Here is a 25,431-nt window from a genome sequence, read left to right as displayed (position 1 = left end):
ATTCTTGCTTCCCTAGGAAGGGAGTTCCAAAGCCTCGGGGCAGCCACCGAAAAGGCCCTATCTTTTGCCCATCCTGAATCTATTGACAATCAATAGATTCTTCTATGCTGGCTGAAGCTGACGGGAGTTGCAGCCCAAAACATTTGGAGGGCATCCCATTAGGGAAGGCTGTTCTATCTTGTATCCCACCTAACATAGAAACATAAGAAAAGCCTTGCTGAATCTCACACAAAAAAACCCCATCTAGTCCAGCATCCTGTTCTCAGACTGGCCAACCAGATGCTTATAGGATGCCCGCAAGCAGAACCTGAACACAATAGAACTTTCTCCTCTTGTGATTCCCAGCAACTGGTACAAAGAAGCGCACTGCCTTTAACAGTGGAGGTATAAAATAGCCATCATGGTTAGCAGCCACCTACAGCTCTGCTCTCCATAAATTTGTTCAATCCTTTTTCAAAGCCATCCAAGTTGGTGGCCATCACTGCATCTTATGGGAGAGAATTCCATATTTTAATTATGTGCTGTGTGAAGAAGTACTTTTATTTGTCTGTCCTAAATCTTCCAACACTTAGCTTCACTGAGTAGCCCTGGGGTTCTACTAATATGAGAGAGGGATACTTCTCTCTTTCCACTTTCTCCACAATATGCATAATCTTGAACACCACTATCATGATCACCCCACTTCTCACTCTTTTTCTAAACTAAAAGGCCTCAGATGTTGTAATCAATCCTCATAAATGAGATGCTCCAGCCCCTTGAACATTTTGGTTGCTCTTTTCTTAACCCTTTCCAGCTCTACAGTATCTTTTTCAGTTGAGGTCACCAGAACTGTGGACAGTATGTGGTTGCATTGTTTCTAGCCATTTCTTTCCTAAACTAAAAAGGACTAGGCTCCTTAACCTTTATTCAGCAAGCACTCCAACCCCCTTGTCATTTTGATTGCCTTTTGCTGTACTGGAAGAAGGGAGACGTTCATTATAGAGCGTAGGGGATGGAAGGAAGGGTGCTTCTAACACTAACTTCCAATTTAAGAAGCAGCCAGTATTCTGTAGCAGAAAATTAAAGAAATAGCACATTACACACACATTTATATTTGTATGTCAACAGTCACCACATCAGTGAATGAATTTGATGTGTCATTAAAAAATATAAGGGAAGATAAACTCCCACCCCCACCCCCACACAAGTAGATAGTGTTCCATGCAAACTTAAAGTTCTGGAGAGGGACAGAGGGAGTATCTGATAAGCTTAAGAATCTTGCATTGGGAATGCAATGCTTATAACTTGTATTCATTGGAATCCAGGTGTATGCAAAGAAAAGGAACCTAAAATGCATGCAAGACACCTGTACATATTATTTTAAATTGTTTTACCATTTTAGCAAGCAAGGAAAGAAAACATACAGGTTTTGTATTATTTCCTACATTTGCTTTTGATGTTTCTCGTAACATGAGCTTCTAACACACAAGGCCAAGGAACAATGTTTGATGTTATGTTGTTGAGGATGGTTCTGTATATCAAACACACAAACAAACACACACAGTTTCAGAGCCCCAGTAGTTAAATGGAAGATTACCTAAGTAGGCACTACAACAACAACAACTATTATTACTACTACTACTACGTTGTATTTATATAGCCTTGACTTTCTAGTTTATTTCAGATGCTTCCTAAAGGATGAGGCAACTGTCTACTTCAAGGCTAGACCAGAAAATAAAGATAAAGATAAACATAGAGCCTAAAAGGAAAGAAGGAACACAATCTAAACAGGAAAAAGAAACTTTCTCCTTTAGTCATGTAACAGGAAATATTAGTTAATAATCAGGAAGATAATCCAATAAATAGCTCTAAAGAAAAATAAATGTAGATATTCCCTAAATATTAGCAATCGAGAGTTTCCTTAATACTACTTCTCATCAAGAATGCTTGGCTAGGGGAATTCCAGGCCCACAGAATCGCTATGTGACAAGGACCAAAACGTTTCATTTTTAATTAAAGATGTATGCACAAAACAAAACAGCTCAGAGACACAGAGAACAAAAACCTGGATTTGACCTACAAGCAAAGTTGAAAACCCAGGTGTATACGTTTCCCTACATCTAAACATTTAATGTTGGTTTTAGACAACTGATGCAACAGATGCCAAAGAACTCTGTCATTCTTGCTACAACAGACTAAGGGCAGAACTATGTTACCTTGGGAAGCATGTTCTTAACCCTTCTAACACAGCCCGCTATCCTTCCCTTCCTCCCCTTCCCTCCCCCCCACCAGCAAGGCAATTGTTTCTCTAGCAGGTAACTTGTAATGTTGGAGCCCAACTGAAGAAAAACAACAGCAGAAAGATGGAGTTGCACTCTAACCTGCACCCTACAACTCTAACATGCTGCCCTGGGCTCCCACTGGGAGGAAGGGCAGGATATAAATCAAATAAATAGATAAACATAGCTATTCTTTTAGAAACTATAAATACTTTTTTCACTTTGTGAAGGGCTGGCACTTGGAACTATGACGTCGTACCTAGATAGCTGGAATCTGCTTGATTCAGATGATAATGATGGATGATGAAGATGGCGGCTTAGGTGGAGGAGCTTGCGTTTGGAGCTCCTGCCGCTCATAATTTTTAACATCTTTGGACACTCCAGAACATTACTATCCTGTGCCTGTGCCTGTATGGGAGTGTGTGGAAGTTGCTTGGGAGTGTATTTGGCGTTATTCATCTTGTCTTACCCTGAGAACCTGCCCTGAGAACAGTGGAGCAGTGACTGTATAGTGGATGCGGTGACGGTTGGCTCTCGAAGTGGGAGAGGAAAATCGAAGCCGGGGATGAGTAAGGCCTCCTACCTTTGTTGGCTGGTTTGTGCTGCGCTGCGTGCTGCTCCCCGCGGCTGCTGTTCCTGTCATCTGTCGCGGCTTGTGTGGCCCTTTTGGGTTGCTGCCGCTGCATGCTGCCTGCTGGTGTGGCCTGTGTTGTCCCCGTTGCTTGAGTTGCTGTGTTTCGCTGCGGCCTCTGTTGTTGCCGCTGCGGTGTTCCTGTCCGCCATTGCTGTCGCCGTCGCTGTGTCCCCGTTGCTGCTTCCTTCGTCGCGGCTGCTGTGCCCTCGTTGTTGCTGCCGCCGGGCTCCGCTCTCCTTTTGTGTGGCTTGGGTCGCCTTGTCGCTCGTCGGGGGCCGGTGGCTGGCCGTTGCCGGGCGGCCGGTCCCCTCCCACGGTCGTTGCCGCAGCTGGCGTTTTCCGTCGTGGGCGTGGCTGTGTTTGGTACTGCTGCTGCTGTTGCCACGCTTTTTGCTGTGGCTTGTGATCCGTTGCTGTTGCGGCTGGCGTTCCGCTTGTTGTTGGCGTGCCTCTACCTTCATCGCTGCGAACCTTCATCTTCATCACTACGGGGTGCGTTTAGCCTTGGCGGCCCACGCCTCTTCGTCATCGTTGTCATCTGAATTTCATCTGGATTTCCGAGGGTGGTGCTCTTCGTGAGGAAGAGAGGTCTAGAACTGCCGTCCATGTACAGAGTGCGGGACTATGTATGTTGTGTGAATCTGAACTGGATGTGTGGGTGTCTGTATGAATGTATGTTGTGAGTGAGTGTGTATTTTATGTATTTGAGTCTTTTGTATTTTTCTTTTTGTATTTATAGTTTATAATGTGCCTGGGGAAGAGATCTTTCCACCTAGCGGGGAGACATGAGGGGGCCCCAATCGCCATAGTGCCGGGCAGAGGGAGGTATGGTGTTATGAGAAGGACGTGCCAGGTAAGGGGAACGCGGCCCAGACATGTAGTGTCTGTGCCTTGTTCCGGTCCTTCTCATACCCGCAGGGTGGTTGGTTGTCCTCTCAGCCAACTCTCAGATCTCCAGTTGCTGCTTTTTAATGCCAGATCGGTACATAATAAAAAACCCCTCATCCATGATTTGATTATGGACGAGGCAGCCGATCTGGCATGCATAACCGAGACCTGGGTGGGCGAACAGGGAGGAGTTAGTCTCTCCCAGATCTGCCCACCGGGGTATTCGGTTCAGCATCATGGTAGATCTGAGGGTCGGGGAGGTGGGGTTGCTGTGGTCTATAAGAGTTCCATCTCACTCACCAAGCACCATGTCCATACAACTACTGGTCTGGAATGTTTGCACCTTGTGTTGGGCCAGAGGGACAGACTGGGAATCCTTCTGGTGTACCGCCCACCTTGCTGCCCAATGGCTTCCTTAACTGAGTTGACGGAAGTGGTCTCGGAGGTATTGTTGAGATCCCCCAGACTATTAGTACTGGGGGATGTCAACATTCATGCCGAGGCTACTTTGTCTGGGGTGGCTCAGGACTTCATGGACTCCATGACAACCATGGGGCTGTCTCAATATGTTAGTGGTCCAACACATATATCGGGGCATACACTCGACCTTATTTTTGTTACTGGACATGGGGATAGAGATCTGGATGTGGGGAGTTTTACCTCTCTCCCTTTGTCATGGACAGATCACTGCTTTCTGAAGTTTAGACTTTCAGTGACCTTTTCCCTCCGCAAGGGTGGGGGACCTTTTAAATTGGTCCGCCCCCGGAGACTAATGAATCCTGAAGGTTTTCAAAGGGCTCTGGGGGATTTTCCGGCTGATAGGACAGGCACTCCTGTCGAAGCCCTGGCTAATCTGTGGAATGCGGAGATGGCCCGGGCTGTCGACACGATCGCTCCTGCGCGCCCTCTCCTTTGCAGAGCTCATTCAGCTCCTTGGTATACTCCAGAGTTGAGAGCGATGAAGCAAAACAGGAGGCGGCTTGAGCGGAGATGGAGATGAACTCCCGACGAATGCAACTATACGCTGGTTTGTGCTTTCACCAAGCGGTATGTAGGAGCGGTGAGGGCGGTGAAAAAACAACACTTCGCCGCCACTATTAAGGCATCTCTCTTCCGCCCAGCGGAGCTTTTTAGAGTCGTCCGAGGGCTACTCCATCTAGGCCTGCAGGACACTGCAGATACTTCGGTGGCCCGCTGCAATGAGTTTGCTGAACACTTCCAGCATAAGATCTTATGCATCCGTCGGGACCTAGACTCTCATTTTATAGCAGTTAACCCTAGTGAGGTGTCTGGAGCACAGTCTTATCATGTTTTGTTGGATGAGTTTCAGTCGGTTCAGTTCGAGGACGTGGACAAGGTGCTTGGACAGGTACGTGCAACCACTTCGGTACTAGATCCTTGCCCCTCTTGGCTAATAAAAACTGGCAAGGAGGGAACAGTTGGCTGGGCCAAGGAAGTGATAAATGCCTCCTTGCGAGAGGGAGTGGTCCCCGGTTGTCTGAAAGAGGCAGCAGTGAGACCACTCCTGAAAAAGCCTTCCCTGGACCCAGAGGATTTCAGCAGCTACAGACCAGTGGCGAACATTCCATTCCTGGGCAAAATCTTGGAACGAGTGGTTGCTGACCAGCTCCAGGCGCTATTGGATGAAACTGATTATCTAGATCCATTTCAATCGGGTTTCAGGCCTGGTTTTGGCACTGAGACAGCCTTGGTCGCCCTGTTTGATGACCTATGCCGGGAGAGAGACAGAGGGAGTGTAACTCTGCTGATTCTCCTTGATCTCTCAGCGGCTTTTGATACCATCGACCATGGTATCCTTCTGGAGAGGCTTGCGGAGTTGGGAGTTGGAGGCACTGCTTGGCAGTGGTTCCGCTCCTACTTGGCAGGCCGTCTCCAGAAGACAGTGCTTGGGAAACATTGCTCGACACCATGGGTACTCCAATGTGGGGTCCCGCAGGGTTCGGTTTTGTCTCCCATGCTTTTTAACATCTATATGAAGCCGTTGGGTGCAGTCATCAGGAGTTTTGGAGTGCGTTGTCACCAGTACGCTGATCACACGCAGCTCTACTTCTCCTTTTCACCTTCTTCAGGTGAGGCGGTCAATGTGCTGAACCGTTGCCTGGACGTGATAATGGACTGGATGAGAACTAACAAACTGAGACTCAATCCTGATAAGACTGAGATGCTGTTGGTGGATGGTTTCTCCAATCAGATGGTGGATACATATCCTGTCCTGGATGGGCTTACACTCCCCCTAAAGGAACAGGTTCGTAGTCTGGGAGTCGTTCTAGACTCTTCCCTGTCACTTGAGGCTCATGTAGCCTTGGTGGCATGGAATGCGTTCTACCAACTTCGATTGGTAGCCCAGCTACGTCCCTACCTGAGTAAGGAGGATCTTACATCAGTAGTACATGCTCTGGTAACCTCACGTTTGGATTACTGTAATGCGCTCCACGTAGGGCTACCTCTGAAGACGGTTCGGAAGCTACAGCTGCTGCAAAATGCGGCGGCCAGACTGCTAACAAGAACGAAGCGATCTGACCATATAACACCTGTTCTGGCCTGCTTGCACTGGCTTTCAATACGCTTCCGGGCCAAATTCAAAGTGTTGGTATTAACCTATAAAGCCTTATATGGCGCGGGACCTCGATATCTGTCAGAACGCCTCTCCCATTATGAACCGGCTCGTGCACTACGATCTGCTACGAAGGCCCTCCTCCGGGTCCCGACCCATAGGGAGGCCCGGAGGCTGGTGACAAGATCAAGGACCTTCTCAGTGGTGGCCCCCGAACTATGGAATAGTCTCCCCGAGGAGGTCCGCTTGGCGCCGACACTATCATCCTTTCGGTGCCAAGTTAAACCTTTCTCTTCTCCGAGGCATTTCAATTTTTTTGTTAATGATTGTAATGTTTGTAATTTGATCTTAGCTTATGCAGTTTTTAGATTGTGAAATTTGATTTTAGATTGTGATGTTTTTGTACTATATTGTATTTTATTGTATTTATGTTCACTGCCCAGAGAGCTATTGCTAGTCGGACGGTATATAAGTTTTAAAAATAAATAAATAAATAAATAAATAAATAAGCCTAACACTGTCTATATACCTTGCACTTTTTAATTATAGTATTTTATTAAATATTTCCCTGCATACCAGCAGCAGATGTAACATGGAAATTATGTAACCTGAGATGTAATTTGGATACAGATTTTCAAAAGGTTCAGTCTCACAAACTGATGCAGACAACTGTCCTGAGAAGACTTAAATATGGTATGTTCAGTGTTCGCTTACTTGTCCTATTTTATATGCATGCTGGCAAGCCTGTTCTGTGAAATATATGAAATACCGTGAAAGGGGATACAATTTTCTCCCTTCACATAAGCATCCCAAACAGATCTCACTTATTTTTCCCTAGACCATGACCATGTTGCTTCAAATTGAAAACTGAAATTTGTTTTCTAATATAGATTATGATATGTTTGAGCTTGCAAAATATTTAATAGCATGTCTGACACCTATTTATGATTTAATCCTTAAATTGGTAACTAATGTTGCCAAAACTGGGGTGGGGAGACAGGATATAAAAACCTATGAAAAAATATTAAAAGCTTGGAGTCCCTGGAATGTAAACATAAGCCACATCAGTTAGCCCAGTTTGATGTTATGAGAAACTCTGGAAGTTTTCAACCAGAAACAGATGATTCTAACTTCTTGCAACACCCTAGAACTGCCTTTGTCAACCTGGTGCCTCCAGATGTTTTGGACTACAACTCCCAACTCAGAAGAGTTGTAGTCCAAAATATCTGGAAGGCATCAGGTTGGCAAAGGCTGCCCTAGAAGGAGAGGCAAAGGGGAGCATGTGAGAGGGGAAGAGGAGCTCACTACTGTTCATGAATGTGGCATTAAATCATGCTTGTAGTGTTACATCTGAACCAAGTCAACAAATACATTTTGTATAGGAAAATCATAACCAAAGTGCCTCTTACAGATACTGCTCAAACCATTTTTTGACCATTGCATTTTAAAATGCAATGAGAAAACACTTCTGCCAATACAAGAACTCTGAAGAATAGAATCTAACACAACATGACTAATTGCTATCTGGAAATACTTGGCACTTGAATACTTGGCCTAGATCTGCAATGATGGGTAGCAAATCAACTCACCACTACTACTACTACCACCAACACCACTCCACCTGTTGCTTTCTTTCTCCTCTCTCTATTCCTAATTTCTGGTGAGCAGCAGAAAAAGGACAAGAGGATCTTAGCTTAGAAAATGTAGGTCTTGAAGGCATCCATCAAAGTGCCAGTTGTAGTACATGGTGCCCCAGTTGTCAGCCCACACTGTATGGCTCTTCTTTTGCAACTGACCATGGACCTCCAAATATAAGTAAGCCAGAGGTCTTTGGTATGTAGATATTTAACACAACAGCTAATACATTTTCTAGACGATATTGTGTCATCCATCTGAAAAAGCATTACTTTCCTAATGCAGCAAGCATTTTCTGTTTAACCTACATCATTGTAGAGATAGAAATCATTGAAATGTTTCTATTTTCCATAATAATGCAATTGTGATACTTTAGGGATTTTCTTCAGTAAACATTGTCAGATGACCACTGTTAAGATGTAGAGCTAAGCTATCATAAAGTTTCTTTCTTATGTCAAATATGATTCCGTGATTATCCATAATCTATGCTCACCTCCCTCTATAGAGTGAATTATACTTAATGGAAGGGATAATTCTAAAGGAGACAATACAACATAAAGTCTTATCCTGCTATGAGCAGCTCTTTTCAATTTAGTCAATGAGGCTTAGCATCAGACAGAAAGGGGAAAACTCAAAGATTTCCCAGCAGTACATATAACATACAAACATACCTCTACTTAAAAGAAAAAATTTACATAGTCGTATACATAAAAATGTATAAGACTATGTGAATCTTGACTATACAAGCCACTGAGCAATTTGATAGTATAATAGGGTAATCACTAAAAAGCAAGGATTCCTCATCCAATCCCCACGATAGCATTAAAAAAAAACCCTTAAGTATAATAATTACATCAGTGCTGCTATGGGGCTTCATCCACCGCGGTAATCCTTTGTTGGACATCTTAAGGTGGTTGAGGATTTCTTTGAAAGGACAAAACCTGGTATACTGAAGGGGCTGCAAAAGGTCTGCTGTTCTACCAGAACTTGTAACATCCTAAGATGGCTATCAGGAGCCCAAGATCCCGTTGAGGGATGAATACCAGCACTTGGTTTTTTGTTTTATTTTTCAATTCAACAGTCCTGTTTTGTGGTTGCAGAATGGGGCATTGACTTTGTTAACATGGAAAGACTGTGCTTAGTATTGCCAGTCTCCTATATGTTGATCCCTCCATGCCCACGTCTGCCTTAAGAAAATTTTTGCACTGTGCAGTGCAACATTTAAGGTTTTTCACTGCCCAAGACAGCCTTTCCCAACCAGTGTGCCTCCAGATGTTGTTGGACCACGATTCTCATCTTTCCTGACCATTGGCAATGCTGGCTGAGGCTGATGGGAGTTGTGGTCAACAACATCTGGAGGCACACTGGTTGGGAAAGGCTGGCCCAAGATCATTGTTGTTGTTGTTATGTGCCTCCAAGTCAACTACAACTTATGGCGACCCTATGAATCAGTGACCTCCGAGAGGTCATGAACCACCCTGTTCAGATCCTGCAAGTCCAGGTCTGTGGCTTCCTTTATGCAATCAATCCATCTCTTGTTTGGCCTTCCTCTTTTTCTACTTCCTTCTGTTTTTCCAAGCATTATTATCTTTTCTAATGAATCATGTCTTCTCATTATGTGTCCAAAGTATGATAACCTCAGTTTCATCATTTTAGCTTCTAGTGATAGTTCTGGTTTAATTTCTTCTAACACCCAATTATTTGTCTTTTTTGCAGTCCATGGTATCCGCAAAGCTCTTCTCCAACACCACATTTCAAATGAGTTGATTTTTCTCTTATCTGCTTTTTTCACTGTCCAACTTTCACATCCATACATACAGATCGGAAATACTGTACCATGGTCTGAATGATCCTGACTTTAGTGTTCAGTGATATATCTTTACATCTGAGGAACTTTTCTAGTTCTCTCACAGCTGCCCTCCCACAGTCCTAGCCTTTTGATTTCTTATTGTCTCTATTTTGGTTAATGATTGTGCCAAGATATTGATAATCCTTGACAAGTTCAATGTCCTCATTGCCAACTGTAAAGTTGCATAAATCTTCTGTTGTCATTACTTTTGTCTTTTTGACGTTCAGCTGTAGTCCTGCTTTTGTGCTTTCCTCTTGAACTTTCATCAGCATTCATTTCAAATCATTACTGGTTTCTGCTAATAGTATGGTATCGTCTGCATATCTTAAATTATTGATATTTCTCCCTCCAATTTTCACACCTCCATCTTGGTCCAATCCTGCTTTCCGTATATGTTCTGCGTATAGACTAAATAAATAGGGTGATAAGATACACCCCTGTTTCACACCCTTTCCAATTGGGAACCAATCGGTTTCTCCATATTCTGTCCTTACAGTAGCCTCTTGTGCAGAGTATAGGTTGCGCATCAGGACAATCAGATGCTGTGGCACCCCCATTCCTTTTAAAGCATTCCATCGTTTTTCATGATCTACACAGTCAAAGGCTTTGCTGTAATCTATAAAGCACAGTGATTTTCTTCTGAAATTCCTTGGTCCGTTCCATTATCCAACGTATGTTTGCGATATGATCTCTGGTACCTCTTTCCTTTCTAATTCCAGCTTGGACGTCTGGCATTTCTCGCTCCATATATGGCAAATGCCTCTGTTGTAGAATCTTGAGCATTACTTTACTTGCATGTGTCGTGCCCGGGTTGGGAGTCAAGAACAGACTCACTTGATGAAAGCAAATCAGTTTTTATTAGAGTAATTTCTAGACATAGGCTTCTCCGCCTCATGAACTCTTAACACGAACCAAAACCCGCGGCATGGAAGAGAGTTGATAGAACAGAGTTTCCAGCATTCCCCGTCCCTTATCAAGGGGGCTTTCGGGCCCTGATCCTCTCACTCCGCCTCAAACTGCCCACATCTACGCCCCTTCCCTCCTTTCTTTGGTGCCGTTTTAACTGTCTTCGGGTGCGGGGCGATGGGGGGGCGGCTGCCTCCTCCCCTTCTGATTTGGAAAGGATGGTAGGAAGTGGGGGGGGTTGGCCCAACGTGTCAGGTGATTTCTCTCTACCCTTCTCTACAGCCGAACGACCTTGGTCCTCCTCCTCCCTCTCTGTCTGTAACGGCAGCACATTCCTAGGGGGGGAGTGCGTGAGAACCGAGTCTGTTGTCTGTTCAAGATTTCCCCCCTCTATCTGGGAAGCTTCTCCCTCCCCTCCAGACGCCTCAGCCCAGCTGCCCCCCTCTCCTAGTTCATTCTCAGAAACATCAGAACTCCAACCATAGCTCATGACAGCATGGGATATTAAGGCAATAGTTCAATAACAATTACTGCATTCCCTGGGACCCCCTTTCTTTGGAATTGGGATGTATATGGTACGCTTCCAGTCTGTGGGCCATTGTTTAGTTTTCCATATTTCTTGACAGATTTTCGTCAAAATTTGGACTGATTCAGTCTCAGTAGCTTGTAGCAACTCTATTGGTATGCCATCTATTCCTGGTGATTTGTTTCTTCGAAGTATTTTAAGAGCAGCTGTCACCTCGCATTCTAAGATTTCTGGTTCTTCATCATACGTTTCCTCCGTGAATGAATCTGTCATCCTGGCATCTCTTTTATAGAGTTCTTCAGTGTATTGCTTCCATCTTCCTTTTATTTCATCTCGGTCAGTCAGTGTGTTCCCCTGTTGATTATTCAACATTCCTACTCTTGGTTTAAATTTCCCTTTCATTTATCTAATCTTTTAGAACAGGGCTCTTGTTCTACCCTTTTTGTTGTCCTCTTCTATTTCTATACAGTAACTATTGTAATAGTTCTTTGTCCCTACGTACTAGTCGCTGTATTGTTGCATTGACCTAGTCCCCTGCTTTTTTGTTAGGTGGTCACTTCTGATAAGAATTGTTTCCAGGAAAAATGAATGTTCTTCTTCCTTCATCTTATTTGTTCAACCAATGCCATTTCAGTAAGGACACTGTCTAAGAATCTTATCTGTTTAAAATTTAAATTAATAAATATAATTAATAATATGGGATACAGTGAAAATGGCTTGCTAATTTATATACTCATGCAACTATTCTGAAACAATCTCTTTTTAGCACACCCAAAGCCTTGGGCTTACATGCTCCCGCCTCCTCCTGCACAGCTGGGAAAAAATAGTTCGCTAGCATTTAATTGCCCCTTAACAGAATCTCAGCTTGTGGTTTATCATAACCTCTGGTTAGTTTAACAAGCCAACTTAATAACCCCTGGTTTGAAGTTCGCTTTTTCAGAAAAAAGCTGACTAAAGTTTGCAATAAACCACAAACTCTGGGTGGTAGGCAACAAGAAGCTGAGATTCTGTGAAAGAGAAACTAAATGCTAGAACACTCCTGGCTAAGAGGTGGAGCAGAGGAGAGGGGGAGAAGTGCACAAACCCGAGGCTTGTGCACATAATGCCACAGCATGGTTTAGTGCAAACACAGCCTACGGGGATCATTGATATATTTACACAACATATTGCTCTAGTCAAGTACAAAAGGGCTGATGTGTGCCAACCAGCATTTACTCAATGATATAACTAATCTAAGATGTACTTTCTTTCAAACTTATTTCAGACAGATGTGGTAAGGTGGGCTATCTTTTGAGAAAGGTGTACGTCCTTACTTATTTTCACAGGATCCAACTGAGTCGATTTGACTGACAATAGAATTTTATTCCAGGGTATAAAGAAAAGAGGTCTTCATTGCCAATGAATCTGACACCTTCAACACTGTCCAAGATGCACTGGCTCTACACAATTACTCTGCGAGTGTGTGTGTGTGTGTGTATGTTTTATATACATACAGAGGGAAGAGTTGCTAAACTTCCCTTAATAAAGAGAAGCACAATAAGTGTAAATACGAAAAAGTTGGCAATATTTTTTGAAAACTCTTTAACAATACTTCCATAGGTAGAATTTCAAATTCTGTTGGTTTCAAGTCAAACAGCACAACTGCAGCGAACTGAAGTCTATAAATATATTTGGCCTGGTTTTCAGAGCTGTTGAATATGCATTACTTCTGACTAAGTCAATATACATTTAGATCCCTCATTGATTCTGGACTGTTGTCCTATTAACCTATTTAGTATTATGCCTTTGTCTTTCTGTGAAAATATGGTTGCATAGGAGTAGGATGACCAACAGCTAACTGCTTTAGAGTTTATCAACATGTGACCAAGCCATAAAACATGGTGGGCCTCACAATGTAAAAGTAGGAAATGGGTTAGTGATTTGAAGAAGAGAAGCAACAACCAGGTTCCTATCTCCACATAGTGCATGCCCCACAAACAGCCTTGCCTCTAGTTGTGTTTCTTTTGAATTGCTTACTTTTGAATTGCTTACTGGTCAGAAAAAACATGTCTGGGTGGACCACCTGGAGGATTCAGCATCTTCTTAAACCATAATTTCTCCACTTTTAACCACCTGTCCAACAGTGTTTCAACTACGCAGCACACCTGCCTTCCAGGGAATTTGAAAAGGTGCACCTGCCAAAATATCTTCCTCTACAAAAGGTACAGGCTCCCTGTTCTCCTTTTCAACTAGTCAACCCACTCAAGACATAAGATTATAGATTAGTGCTTTATCAATTTTCAAGACGACCACCTATGAATCATATACCCTTTTGACACATTTGGACTGGTTTAATTAAATCTCGATTTTGAACAGTAATCTACCATGTTTGATTTAGTAGTTAGTATTGTCAGTTCATGGCAAACATTCAAAATGGTAAAATAGCATTTCTGCCTGGAAATGATGGTTCCACTTTGTAGTGGGGCACTGGATCCCCTCTCTTTGTCCTTGCAAATTCCATCAAGTAGAGTTGCAAGTCTTTGGTATTTTTATAAAATGCCTTTAACACTGTTTTCCAAGTACACTTTCATATAAATCCTTGTGGGTTTCTTCCTTAAATATACTAAATGCTTAAAAAGGCCCAGCATTTAGTTTATAATATATTGAATGTACATGCAAATTTGTTTGCAGAGCATGGTATATGAAACATCAACATTTTCATTCTTAGATCAAGGGGGTCACCAACCTTTTGGGGCATGTAGGCACATTTGCAAACCAGAAAAACCATTGTGGGCACCATGCACAAACCACAACCAAACCATGCACCACAACCTAATCTATTAGCTACCATACAGTGCTCCTAATTTCAGTGGGGGTAGGTGACCTTGTGGGTACCAGGGAACGCCTCTACGAGTGCATGTGTGCCTGCAGGTGCCATGTTGACAATCCCTGGTATAACAACTATGCAAGGTGGAATAATTTCAATTTCCATTCAACTCAGGGCAGATCCACACCATACATTTAAAGCACATCCAACACACATTTGAAGTACATGACCTCTGCCAACAAATTCTGGGAACTCTGGATTTACCCTCACAGAGCTACAAATTCCTTTAAACTACAGTTCCCACAATTCTTGGGGGGAAAGAATGTGCTTCAAATGTATGGCGTGGACCTGCCCTTAGTCTTATCTTTCTCTCATATCTCATACATCCTAAGGATGCAGACAAGCTGCTAGAAACAGCATGACCAACCACCTGCCTCCTTGACACTTGCCCATCTTGGCTTTTTAGAGCTAGCCATAGGGGGTTGACTGGGGGATCCAGAGAGTGATGAATGTTTCACTGGAGGACAGTAAAGTACCATCTGCCTTGAAGGAGGCAGTGGTACGTCCCCTCCTTAAGTCAACCTCCTTGAACCCAGGAAGACTATTGCCCAGTGGCAAATATCCCCTTGTGGGGCAAGGTACTTGAGATGGTGGTGGCAATCCAGCTTCAGGAATGCTTGGAAGAGACTGAATTTCTGTATCCATTTCAATCTGGCTTTAGGCCCAGTCATGGCTCTGAAAGTACCTTGGTCACCCTGGTTGATGACATTCATTGGGAGAGAGATGGGGGGAATGCAACCCTGCTTGTTCTTCTTGATCTCTCAGTGACCGTTGATACCATTGACCATGGCATTCTTCTAATGCAGCTTGGAGAGATAAGAGATTGGGGGCACTTTAGTTCAGTGGTTCTGTTACTTCCAGAGCCATTTCCAGACAGTAGTTATGGGAGGCTACTGTTCAACACCTTGTTAGCTTTCCTGTGGTGTCCAGCAAGGTTTCATTCTGTCATCCATGCTATTTAACATCTATAAGAAGCCGCTGGGAGCTGTCATCAGGAGTATTGGAGTGAAGTAGCACTAATATGTGGATGACATTCAGCTCTCTCTCTCTCTCTCTCTGTTCCATATGAATCAGGAGAGGTGGTTGCTAGACAGATGTTTGGAGGCAGTGATGGGCCAGATGTGGGCCAATAAATGGAAATTGAATCCTGAAAATATAGAGGTGTTATGTGTTCCATGTTCTCAAGTCCAGGAGATGGGAAGTCTGGATGGGGTTGCACTCCCTTGAAAGGAGCAGGTTCACAGCCTGGGGATACTTCTGAATCCAACATTGTCACTAGCAGCCGAGGTCGCCTTGGTGGTTAGAAGTGTCTGTTTACAGCTCCAGCTGGTTCGCCAGTTACAGTTCCTTTTGGGCAGAGACTACTTGACCACAGTGCTCCATGCTCTGGTAACTTCCAGATTAGATTGCAATGTGTTCTATGTGGGTTGCCCTTGAAGATGACTCGGAAACCTCAACAGGTCCAAAACGCAGCAGCCACATTGCTGGTTAGGGTTGCCTTCAGAACTCATATAAACCCTTTTCTAAAAAAATTGCATTGGTTCCCATTTGTTTCCAGATCCAATCTAAGATGCTTACACTTGTGTATAAAGCCCTAAATAACCCAGGCTCCAAATATCTGCGAGACTGCCTCCTTTTCTAGAGAACCTCTCAGGTGTTACGATCAGCAGAGTGGGGCCTTGTTGGTAGTTCCACCACCTGAGAAGTTTTTGGGGGTAGCCTGGTAGAGGGCATTCTCTGAAGCAGCCCGTAAGTTATGGAATCCTCTCCCTACAGAGGTGCACCTCGCACCTTCACTGTACAGTTTTTGACAAATGCTAAATATGCACCTCTCTGTCCTGGCCTTTGGCATTTGAGATGTATGTTTTCAGGGCCCACCCTATTCTTGTGAATGTAGTATGTTTTAATTGTTTTTAAATCTGAAATTTAGACTGCTGTTACCCGACCTGGGACTTGGTAATGAAGAGCAGGCAATAATAATAATAATAATAACAATAATAATAATAATAATAATAATAATTCTGAACGATCTCTTGAATTACAGTGTTGTACCTCATATTGTGCATTCTTGGTATTTTTCAGTTTACACGCACAACTAATAAAAAGATGCCTTCTTTGATATGTTTCTGACTACACACCTAGCTGATGTTCAGGCTTATAAAGAATAATAGCAATAAAAAAAATAAACCTCTGAAGTCCCAGGTTGGGCTGCCTGACAGCCAATCCAAAGCATGCCTTCAAGGGCTCCTCCTAGACATCCTTCCCACTGAAAGAGAAGCAGCCTTCCAGCCAAGAAGGGAGGATTTTGAAAGCTCCCCCACAAGCAACATTTTGTTGCAGGGTGCCAGATATAATGCCTACAGCCGCATAAACATAATGTACTCAATAAATAGGGCTTTCCTTTTTTCATTTAATAGTCTCATCACAGAAAAATCAATCCATGGCAATCTTAGTTAACTTACCATTTGGCCTTTTTCAAAAACAACTTGCAATGCTGAGAATTTAACTGGCAAACCCATAATTCTTAAATTTTAATCCTTTATAAAAAGCCTGATAATATACAAGCAAAAAAAACCTAGATTCAGATTATTAGAGGTCCACAAACACACACATGAAGCTCTGGAGGTTGTCCACAGTGAAATCATTTCTAAGTGTTGATGTCCATTCAATAAAAAATCAATGTTGTAATTATCTTCTTACTGCTTCCCCAAAGAGTATTAGTAATCAGAACCATAATATTTCTTAGCCAATTATATTAATGCTGCAAAAACAGATAGGGCCAGCAGCCAATCACTGTGCCAGATCACTGGCTTCTGATGGATACTTTACAATTAACCTATAATTCACAAGTGAAAAAATACAACCTTAGAATAACAAACAGTAGAAGTCTTTTTTAAAAAATAAAGAGTATGTGCGGCTAAACATGCAGTAACTCTAAATTAAGGAGTGAACACTCTTCCTCTTTGCTTCCAAATAACAGTTAGTAACAGTAATCTGTAATGGCTCTATTACGCTACACCAAAATACGTTACATACCACTATTCAACTAAGCTGCCCATCTCTAGATAAATAAGGCTCCATTACTGCAATCCTGGCAATTATAAACCCCATACTAAATGGTTCAATTTGCACCATAATCACATGCAACTTTCTCTGTATGGTAATATAAGCTTATATTTATACAACACATGCGGTCCATGTTTTCAGAAGATGAAACACAATACCTCAGCAAACCTGTGAATATATAGTTACAAGCTAATTAGCCAATTGTTGAATATTCCATGCCAATGTAACAAACATACTTTCCTGGCAGGTCATTATTTTCCATCTTTGTCATATTTAACATCAAATAATAAACAAAAATTAATTCTAGTTAGCCGCACGTAGAGACAAAATGCTGTTTTCTCTTATCAATAAAGCCTTGTGCTTGCAACAGAGCACAGACTTCAATAACAAGCCTGATCAGAGATTTGCCAGCATAGTCTCTGGGTAGCCTTTATCCATTATACCCATTCAAAAAACAATGACTGCATTCTTGCTAATATATGCTGAGTATGTAAGTAATTAACCCTCTGAGACAGGGCAGAGAAGGTGGTGTTATCAACAGGAAAACCTAACTAGACTAGATCCATGTGCTCTGACAGGGGAAAAAACCTTCTACACTTTGGTGAGAGTTTAATATATATATTATTTACCTTGTTGTTGTTATGTGCCTCCAAGTTGACGACGACTTATGGTGACCCTATGAATCAGTGACCTCCAAGAGCATCCGTCATGAACCACCCTGTTCAGATCTTGTAAGTTCAGGTCTGTGGCTTCCTTTATGGAATCAAACCATCTCTTGTTTGGCCTTCCTCTTTTTCTACTTCCTTCTGTTTTTCTAAGCATTATTATCTTTTCTAATGAATCATGCCTTCTCATTATGTGTCCAAAGTATGATAACCTCAGTTTCATCATTTTAGCTTCTAGTGATAGTTCTGGTTTAATTTCTTCTAACACCCAATTATTTGTCTTTTTTGCAGTCCATGGTATCCGCAAAGCTCTTCTCCAACACCACATTTCAAATGAGTTGATTTTTCTCTTATCTGCTTTTTTCACTGTCCAACTTTCACATCCATACATACAGATCGGAAATACCATGGTCTGAATGATCCTGACTTTAGTGTTCAGTGATACATATTTTCATTTGAGGACCTTTTCTAGTTCTCTCACAGCTGCCCTCCCCAGTTCTAGCCTTCTTCTGATTTCTTGACTATTGTCTCCATTTGGGTTAATGATTGTGCCAAGATATTGATAATCCTTCAATGTTCTCATTGCCAACTGTAAAGTTGCATAAATCTTCTGTTGTCATTACTTTTGTCTTTTTGACGTTCAGCTGTAGTCCTGCTTTTGTGCTTTCCTCTTTAACTTTCAACAGCATTCCTTTCAAATCATTACTGGTTTCTGCTAGTAGTATGGTATCGTCTGCATATCTTAAATTATTGATATTTCTCCCTCCAATTTTCACACCTCCATCTTGGTCCAATCCTGCTTTCCGTAAGATATGTAGTGCGTACAGATTAAATAAATAGGGTTATAGAATACACCCATCTCATACCCTTTCCGATGGGGAACCAATCGGTTTCTCCATATTCTGTCCTTACAGTAGCCTCTTGTGCAGAGTATAGGTTGCGCATCAGGACAATCAGATGCTGTGGCACCCCCATTCCTTTTAAAGCATTCCATCGTTTTTCATGACCTACACAGTCAAAGGCTTTGCTGTAATCTATAAAGCACAGAACGATTTTCTTCTGAAATTCCTTGGTCCGTTCCATTATCCAACGTATGTTTGCGATATGATCTCTGGTGCCTCTTCCCTTTCTAAATCCAGCTTGGATGTCTGGCATTTCTCGCTCCACATAAGGCAAGAGCCTTTGTTGTAGAATCTTGAGCATTCTTTATTTGCATGGGATATTAAGGCAATACTTCGATAACAATTACTGCATTCCCTGGGACCCCCTTTCTTTGGAATTGGGATGTATATGGAACGCTTCCAGTCTGTGGGCCATTGTTTAGCTTTCCATATTTCTTGACAGATTTTCGTCAAAATTTGGACTGGTTCAGTCTCAGTAGCTTGTAGCAACTCTATTGGTATGCCATCTATTCCTGGTGATTTGTTTCTTCCAAGTATTTTAAGAGCAGCTTTCACCTCACATTCTAAAATTTCTGTTTCTTCATCATATGGTTCCTCCGTGAATGAATCCGTCATCCTGGAATCTCTTTTATAGAGTTCTTCAGTGTATTGCTTCCATCTTCCTTTTATTTCATCTCGGTCATTCAGTGTGTTCCCCTGTTGATTATTCAACATCCCTACTCTTGGTTTAAATTTCCCTTTCATTTCTCTAATCTTTTGGAATAGGGCTCTTGTTCTACCCTTTTTGTTGTCCTTTTCTATTTCTATACAGTAACTATTGTAATAGTTTTCTTTGTCCCTACGTACTAGTCGCTGTATTGTTGCATTTAGGGTTCTGACTGTTTTTCTATCTCCTTTTGCTTTTGCTTCCCTTCTCTCTTTAACCTTTTGAAGAGTTTCTTCAGTCATCCATTGGGGTCTTTATCTCTTTTTAACTACAGGTATTGTCTTTTTGCATTCTTCTCTGATAACGTCTTTGACTTCATTCCATAGCTCTTCTGGTTCTCTGTCAACTAAGTTTAAAGCTTCAAACCTGTTCCTTATTTGATCTTTATATGCTTCTGGGATATTATTTAAATTGTATTTTGGCATTATTATTGCTTTGTTGGTCTTGTTTAGCTTTACTCTAATTTTCAATATGACCAGTTCATGATCTGTACTGCAGTCTGCTCCTGGTCTTGTTTTTGCAGAAAGTATGGAACTTCTCCACCTTCTGCTACCAATTATATAATCAATTTGATTCCTATATTGACCATTTGGTGATGTCCATGTGTACAGTTGTCTTTTCAGTTGTTCAAAAAATGTGTTTTCAAGAAACAAATTATTGGCTTCACAGAATTCAATAAGTCTTTCTCCTGCTTCATTTCTGTCTCCTAAACCCCATTTCCCCACAATTCCTAATTCTTCTCTGTTCCCTACTTTTGCATTCCAATCCCCCATGATTATCCGCACATCTTGTTTTGGTGTGTGATCAATTTCTTTATTTATTTATTTTATTTATTTATTAAATTTATATACCGCCCGACTAGCAATAACTTTCTGGGTGGTGAACATAGAAAATTTCTTCCTGTACTTCTGCATAAAATCTCTCCAATTCCTCTTCATCTGCATTTGCCGTCGGAGCATAGACTTGGATGATGGTTATGTTGATAGGTTTTCCATTTAATCTCATTGGTATCACTCGCTCAGACCTTGCGTTGTAGCTCTTAATTGCTCTTGCTTCATCACTTTTCACTATTAAAGCAACCCCATATCTTCTTAATTTCTCATTTCCTGCATAAAATATTTTGTAGTTGCCTGACTGGAAATGTCCCATTCCCGTCCATTTTAGTTCGCTCACACCAAGTATTGTAATGTTGATGCGTTCCATTTCTTGCATGACAATTTCTAACTTTCCCTGGTTCATGCTTCTCACATTCCATGTTCCTATTGTGTGTTGGCTTTGACCCAGCTGCGTCATTAGTCACAGCGCTACTCGTACTTGTCCTTTGTTCTTCCCCAGTAGCTCAGTGAGTGCCTTCTGACCTGGGGGTCTCATCTTCCAGCACTATCTCGTGTTGCATTTTGGATACTCTGTTCATAGGGTTTTCGTGGTAAGAGATATTCAGAGGTGGTTTACCATTGCCTTCCTCTGAGTTTGGATGCATCTTAGTCTGGTGTTTCAGCTTTGACCATTCCACCTTGGGTGCCCCTGCTAGGAGCCTCTTGGTCTAGACTCCTGATGGCATTGCTCTCAGCTTCTTCAGCACACTCAAACCCCCTCACCATGTTAAGGTATGCTAGAACACTGATAATAACCCTAAGAAAAACAGCATGATTTCTTACTCTGACCGATATTCTTACTTCAGTAATCTTGCACTATTCGAACTACCATTGCAGGTGAGAAAACTATTAGTAGGAGAGAAAGATACTCAGCTTTCATAAGAATCTATAAATGACAAAAACAAGAGCCTACAGACCACAAAGCATTAACAAAGGAAATAAAACAAGGAAGACAGAGATAAAAATACAGATATAAATAACAAAAATAACCCCTTCCTTCCTATTAAAATAATACCTTGCTCTGACATACTTGTTGTGGCCTAGGTATTATGAAATTTAAAAGAACAGAAACAGAAGAAAGGAATAGTACACAAAATCTCTTCACGTACCTGTTGCTGTGGGTACTGCATTCCTCCCATGGAACCAGAAGTCCGTGCTTGCATTGCCATTGGAAAGCGCTGTGGTCCGGGAGGTCCATATGACTGCCCTGGATATGGACTGCTTGTCTGAGTCGGGGTGTGAGGGCTGTTGCCCACTGCAAACAACTGAGGCCGTTTCATTACCATTGGATCCATTGGGTTGCCCTATGGATTAGGGGGGAAAATTAAAATAAATGTATAAATATACTGAATGAAGACTTTAGAAAACCACATTGGTTGACGTATTTTCAGTACATCTTCATTCTGAAATGAAATCTGCTAAAATTCTTTCAACATACAAAGAAGTGGCAGATTAATATTCCAGGCCTTCATATACAATATACAATATACAATTCAGAAGAAAATATGGTCACAAGGTCCCATGCTAGCTACATAATGGAGAAACTCTTCAACTGCATACTTGGCAATGAGAAGAACATATTTCCATGCTTGTTTCCTCCCTACTGGATTATGGCTCATATGTTCTAAATGCCCTGTCTTTTAGACCCTTTTCAGTGTTACAATTTTACATTCCAAGTCAGTGAGTCATAAACTGCACTTCACATGAAAAGACTTGTCTGATATTTTTTGTGCTTGATTTCAGAAATTAATAAACTCTGAACTTACTTTTCTTGGCAATATGTACACTGTATTTATAGCATCTAATCCCTGATGTTGCTCATGATACAGTATTATTATTATTATTATTATTATTATTATTATCATCTTTATTTATACCCCGCCCTTTTTCCAAACTGGAACTCAAGGCGGCTTCCAGATAAAAACAAGTACACATCATTAAGAACCTATAAAATATAAAACATATAAACATATAAAATCAGCATTAAAACAGGATTAAACTATTAAGATGTTAAAACCAATTACTCTTAAAATACTGCAACCCAGTTTAGGAGCATATAGGCAAAACAATAACATACAGCATCCTCTTCAGTCACTACCCTTAAAACCTTCAGTTAGAAAGGCCTGCCGGAAGAAAAAAGTCTTTAGCTGTCGGCGGAAAGACTGCACAGAGGAGGCCATTCTTGCCTCCCTAGGGAGGGAGTTCCAGAGCCTAGGGGCAGCCACCGAAAAGGCCCTATCTCGTGTCCCCACCAGTTGCACTTGTGAAGGTGTTAGAATCATGAGAAGGGTCTCTCCTGAAGATCTCAGGGCCTGGGCAGGTTCATATAGGGAGATATGGTCTGACAGATAGCCTGGACCTAAGCCGTATAGGGCTTTATAGGTCATAACCAGCACTAAGCAACACAAACCCTCTTAAGACCTTATATCTCATAAGTAGTAAACTACAGTATCCTTTTTCAGGAAAGTTCACCTTGGGTTTTTCACATGAGAAATGTTCAAAAGGAAATTCAAACACCATCCTCAATTTCTATGCAAATAATTGTTGCACCTAACTCCCCCCACCTTAAATACTTGGTAACTTTAAAAGCAATTTGGTTGTTTAATGTGTTGCAGCATGCACTGAGGAGAAATATTGAATAACACAATTTTAAAAATTCAGTAGGTATACACTCCTGTGGATCATTCTCCAATACCCCAACTTTGTAATTACTACTGCTGGCCTTTCCTGAAGTACCTTTCTTTTAGTAATGTTTATAGTAAGAAAGTGTTCTGAATCAAGGTTGATTTGATTTAATTATTTAAATCACAGTTTAAATCGCTAGTGAGGAAGATTCTATTTAATCATCATTTTTAGCAGAAGTACATTATTGTTTAATATAACCTTAATACATATCCAAATATGTAGATTTCATTAGAAGGTAGGTACACACTAAGCAATTATACTGAATTGTTTTCAGATTATTTTTTATCAAAAAATGGGATGAAAATTTGGTCATTTTAGTACTAAAGCAGAATAAACTTGTGAAATCATTCAGGAGATGAACCAGCTCCAACTGTTCAATTAATCATATTTTTGTCATGATGTGCTAGAATCACCACCACCAAACAGGCTTTTAAATTGTACTAATAAGGTTGTTTATTCTTCTGATTAGGTTTCTTCTTCAACAACCAACAACATTAACAAACCATTCACATGGATTTTTGGATGGTTAACTATTTTAGGTTTTAGATAAATGTAAAATCCTTTAAAAAATAAAATTTAGACAATTTCAGCCAAGGCAACACGAAAAACTTAAAATATTAGGTAGCATAGTTAATTCAGTCTTCTTCACCTCTGTTTTCCTTGTTCATTGTCTGGAAAAGAAATACAAGCTTTCCTGCTTTTTCACTTCCCAACTTATTTCTCAATTTAGAATGAATTAGTCCAAAGGAAGAAAAAATTATCTCTACACCTGCAGAAGAGGCTACTGTTCTTGGGAGCTGTATTACCACTTCAGTGGTCTCCGTGTTCAGATCAACTCAATCTTCCCAAAGTCTCTATTCATTAGGACTGCCAGGTTCAGGGCCTGAGACTGATCCTGTATCTTTAGGAGAAGAGAAAGTCAGACAAGTGCAGGTGTTCTTGCAACACTGTAATGGGAAAAACCACAAGGTGAAATTCTTCCTTCCTCCTGCACAACTTTTAAAGGTACAGAAGACCTCTTGCAGGCAGCAACCAAGAGGTCTTCTGTACCTTTAAGAGTTGTGCAGGGAGAAGGGAGAATTCCACCTTGTGGTTTTTCCCATTACAGTGCTGCAACAACACCTGCACTTGGCTGACTTTCTCTTCTCCTAAAGAAACAGGATCGGTCTCAGGCCCTGAGCCTGGCAACTCTACTATTCATTGACCTTGTTTATCTTTGCACTTGAAAGAGAGAGAGAGAGAGAGAGAGACAGAGACAGAGAGAGAGAGAGAGAGAGAGAGCTTCATGTACACCACCTGCACAATAGGACTGATCAGGTTATCTCCCATCTCCATAAACTGCTGTTAACATATTCACAGAATATAATTAGAAGTTATACATTCAGTATTTATGGTGGTATCTTTGACCTAGGCTCTTTCTTTACTAATTGCTTTAAGAAATTGTGAGATCTGATTGAATTTTTTTTAAAATCCGATTTAAACTTTTAAAATCCTATTTTTTATTTTTTTTAAAAAAAAATCATTGATTTTATCAACCCTGTTATGAATTGAATGTGGCATTCAAGAAGATCACCGTTTTGCCCTATAAACAGTTTTGAGTTTTAAAATAAACTGAATAATAGTGCTGTAGAATCCTTTCAATACACATAAACACTCGCATACCAAGTTCCCTCTGCTATGAAAGTTGGTGTTTAAAAGCTATCACTTTCCAATAATCAATTATTTCAGCCTTTAATTCAATTTCTTTCCAACATTATTTTCTTTGATATATTTATCAGTGTTGTTCTTATCCATAATTCTTTTCCATTCTTATTTATCTAATCTGTTTCTTTTATGCTCTAATGAGTTCTATGTTTTTTGTTTCCCTTAGTCTCACTTCCATTTTCAGTATTAGTCAGTTTCTAACCTGGATGTTTATTCAGTTTATTTATTTTGTATTTCACTTCCTCATACCACAGTGATTTTATTTTTTCCAGTTTCCTCATAAACAGTACAGCGGCTTTTACAATCCTATCAGTCTTTCTTGTATCTATGTTATGTACTATGTTATGTTGAAAGCTTTCAGCTAAAATGTATTTGCCTGGAAAAAGGAAACACTTCCCAAAGACATAAAGTGGAAGTTATTTTACTCTAACCTTTCTTTTAAAAAAGGCAATGAGGTGGTAATGAGGCAACTCCACTTGAGGAAAAGTTTAAGGATTTGACCCTTTTTAGTTTAGAGAAAAAGCGAGCAAGAGGTGACATGATAGAAGTATATAAAATTATCCATGGCATGCAGAAAGTGGATAGAGATTTTTCTCCCTCTCTCATAACACTAGAACTCCTGGCCATGCAGTGAAGCTGAATGTTGGAAGATTCAGGACAGACAAATGAAAGTACTTCTTCACACAGCACA

General features: G+C 41.3%; 1 protein-coding gene across 12 annotated transcripts in view; it reads right to left on the bottom strand.

Moving 5' to 3' along the window:
• Positions 1–25,431, bottom strand: part of ARID1B (AT-rich interaction domain 1B) — a 620,767-nt gene that overhangs the window by 521,239 nt on the left and 74,097 nt on the right. For all 12 annotated transcript variants that reach the window (XM_061624213.1, XM_061624203.1, XM_061624204.1 and 9 more), the window contains exon 2: positions 21,461–21,655. In XM_061624213.1, the coding sequence (XP_061480197.1) occupies positions 21,461–21,655 (195 nt within the window). The remainder of the gene's footprint in view (positions 1–21,460; positions 21,656–25,431) is intronic.

This window comes from Rhineura floridana, chromosome 4 (genome assembly GCF_030035675.1).
Source record: "Rhineura floridana isolate rRhiFlo1 chromosome 4, rRhiFlo1.hap2, whole genome shotgun sequence".
Classification (NCBI taxonomy): Eukaryota; Metazoa; Chordata; class Lepidosauria; order Squamata; family Rhineuridae; genus Rhineura; species Rhineura floridana.
This window is presented reverse-complemented; position numbering and strand designations above follow the sequence as displayed.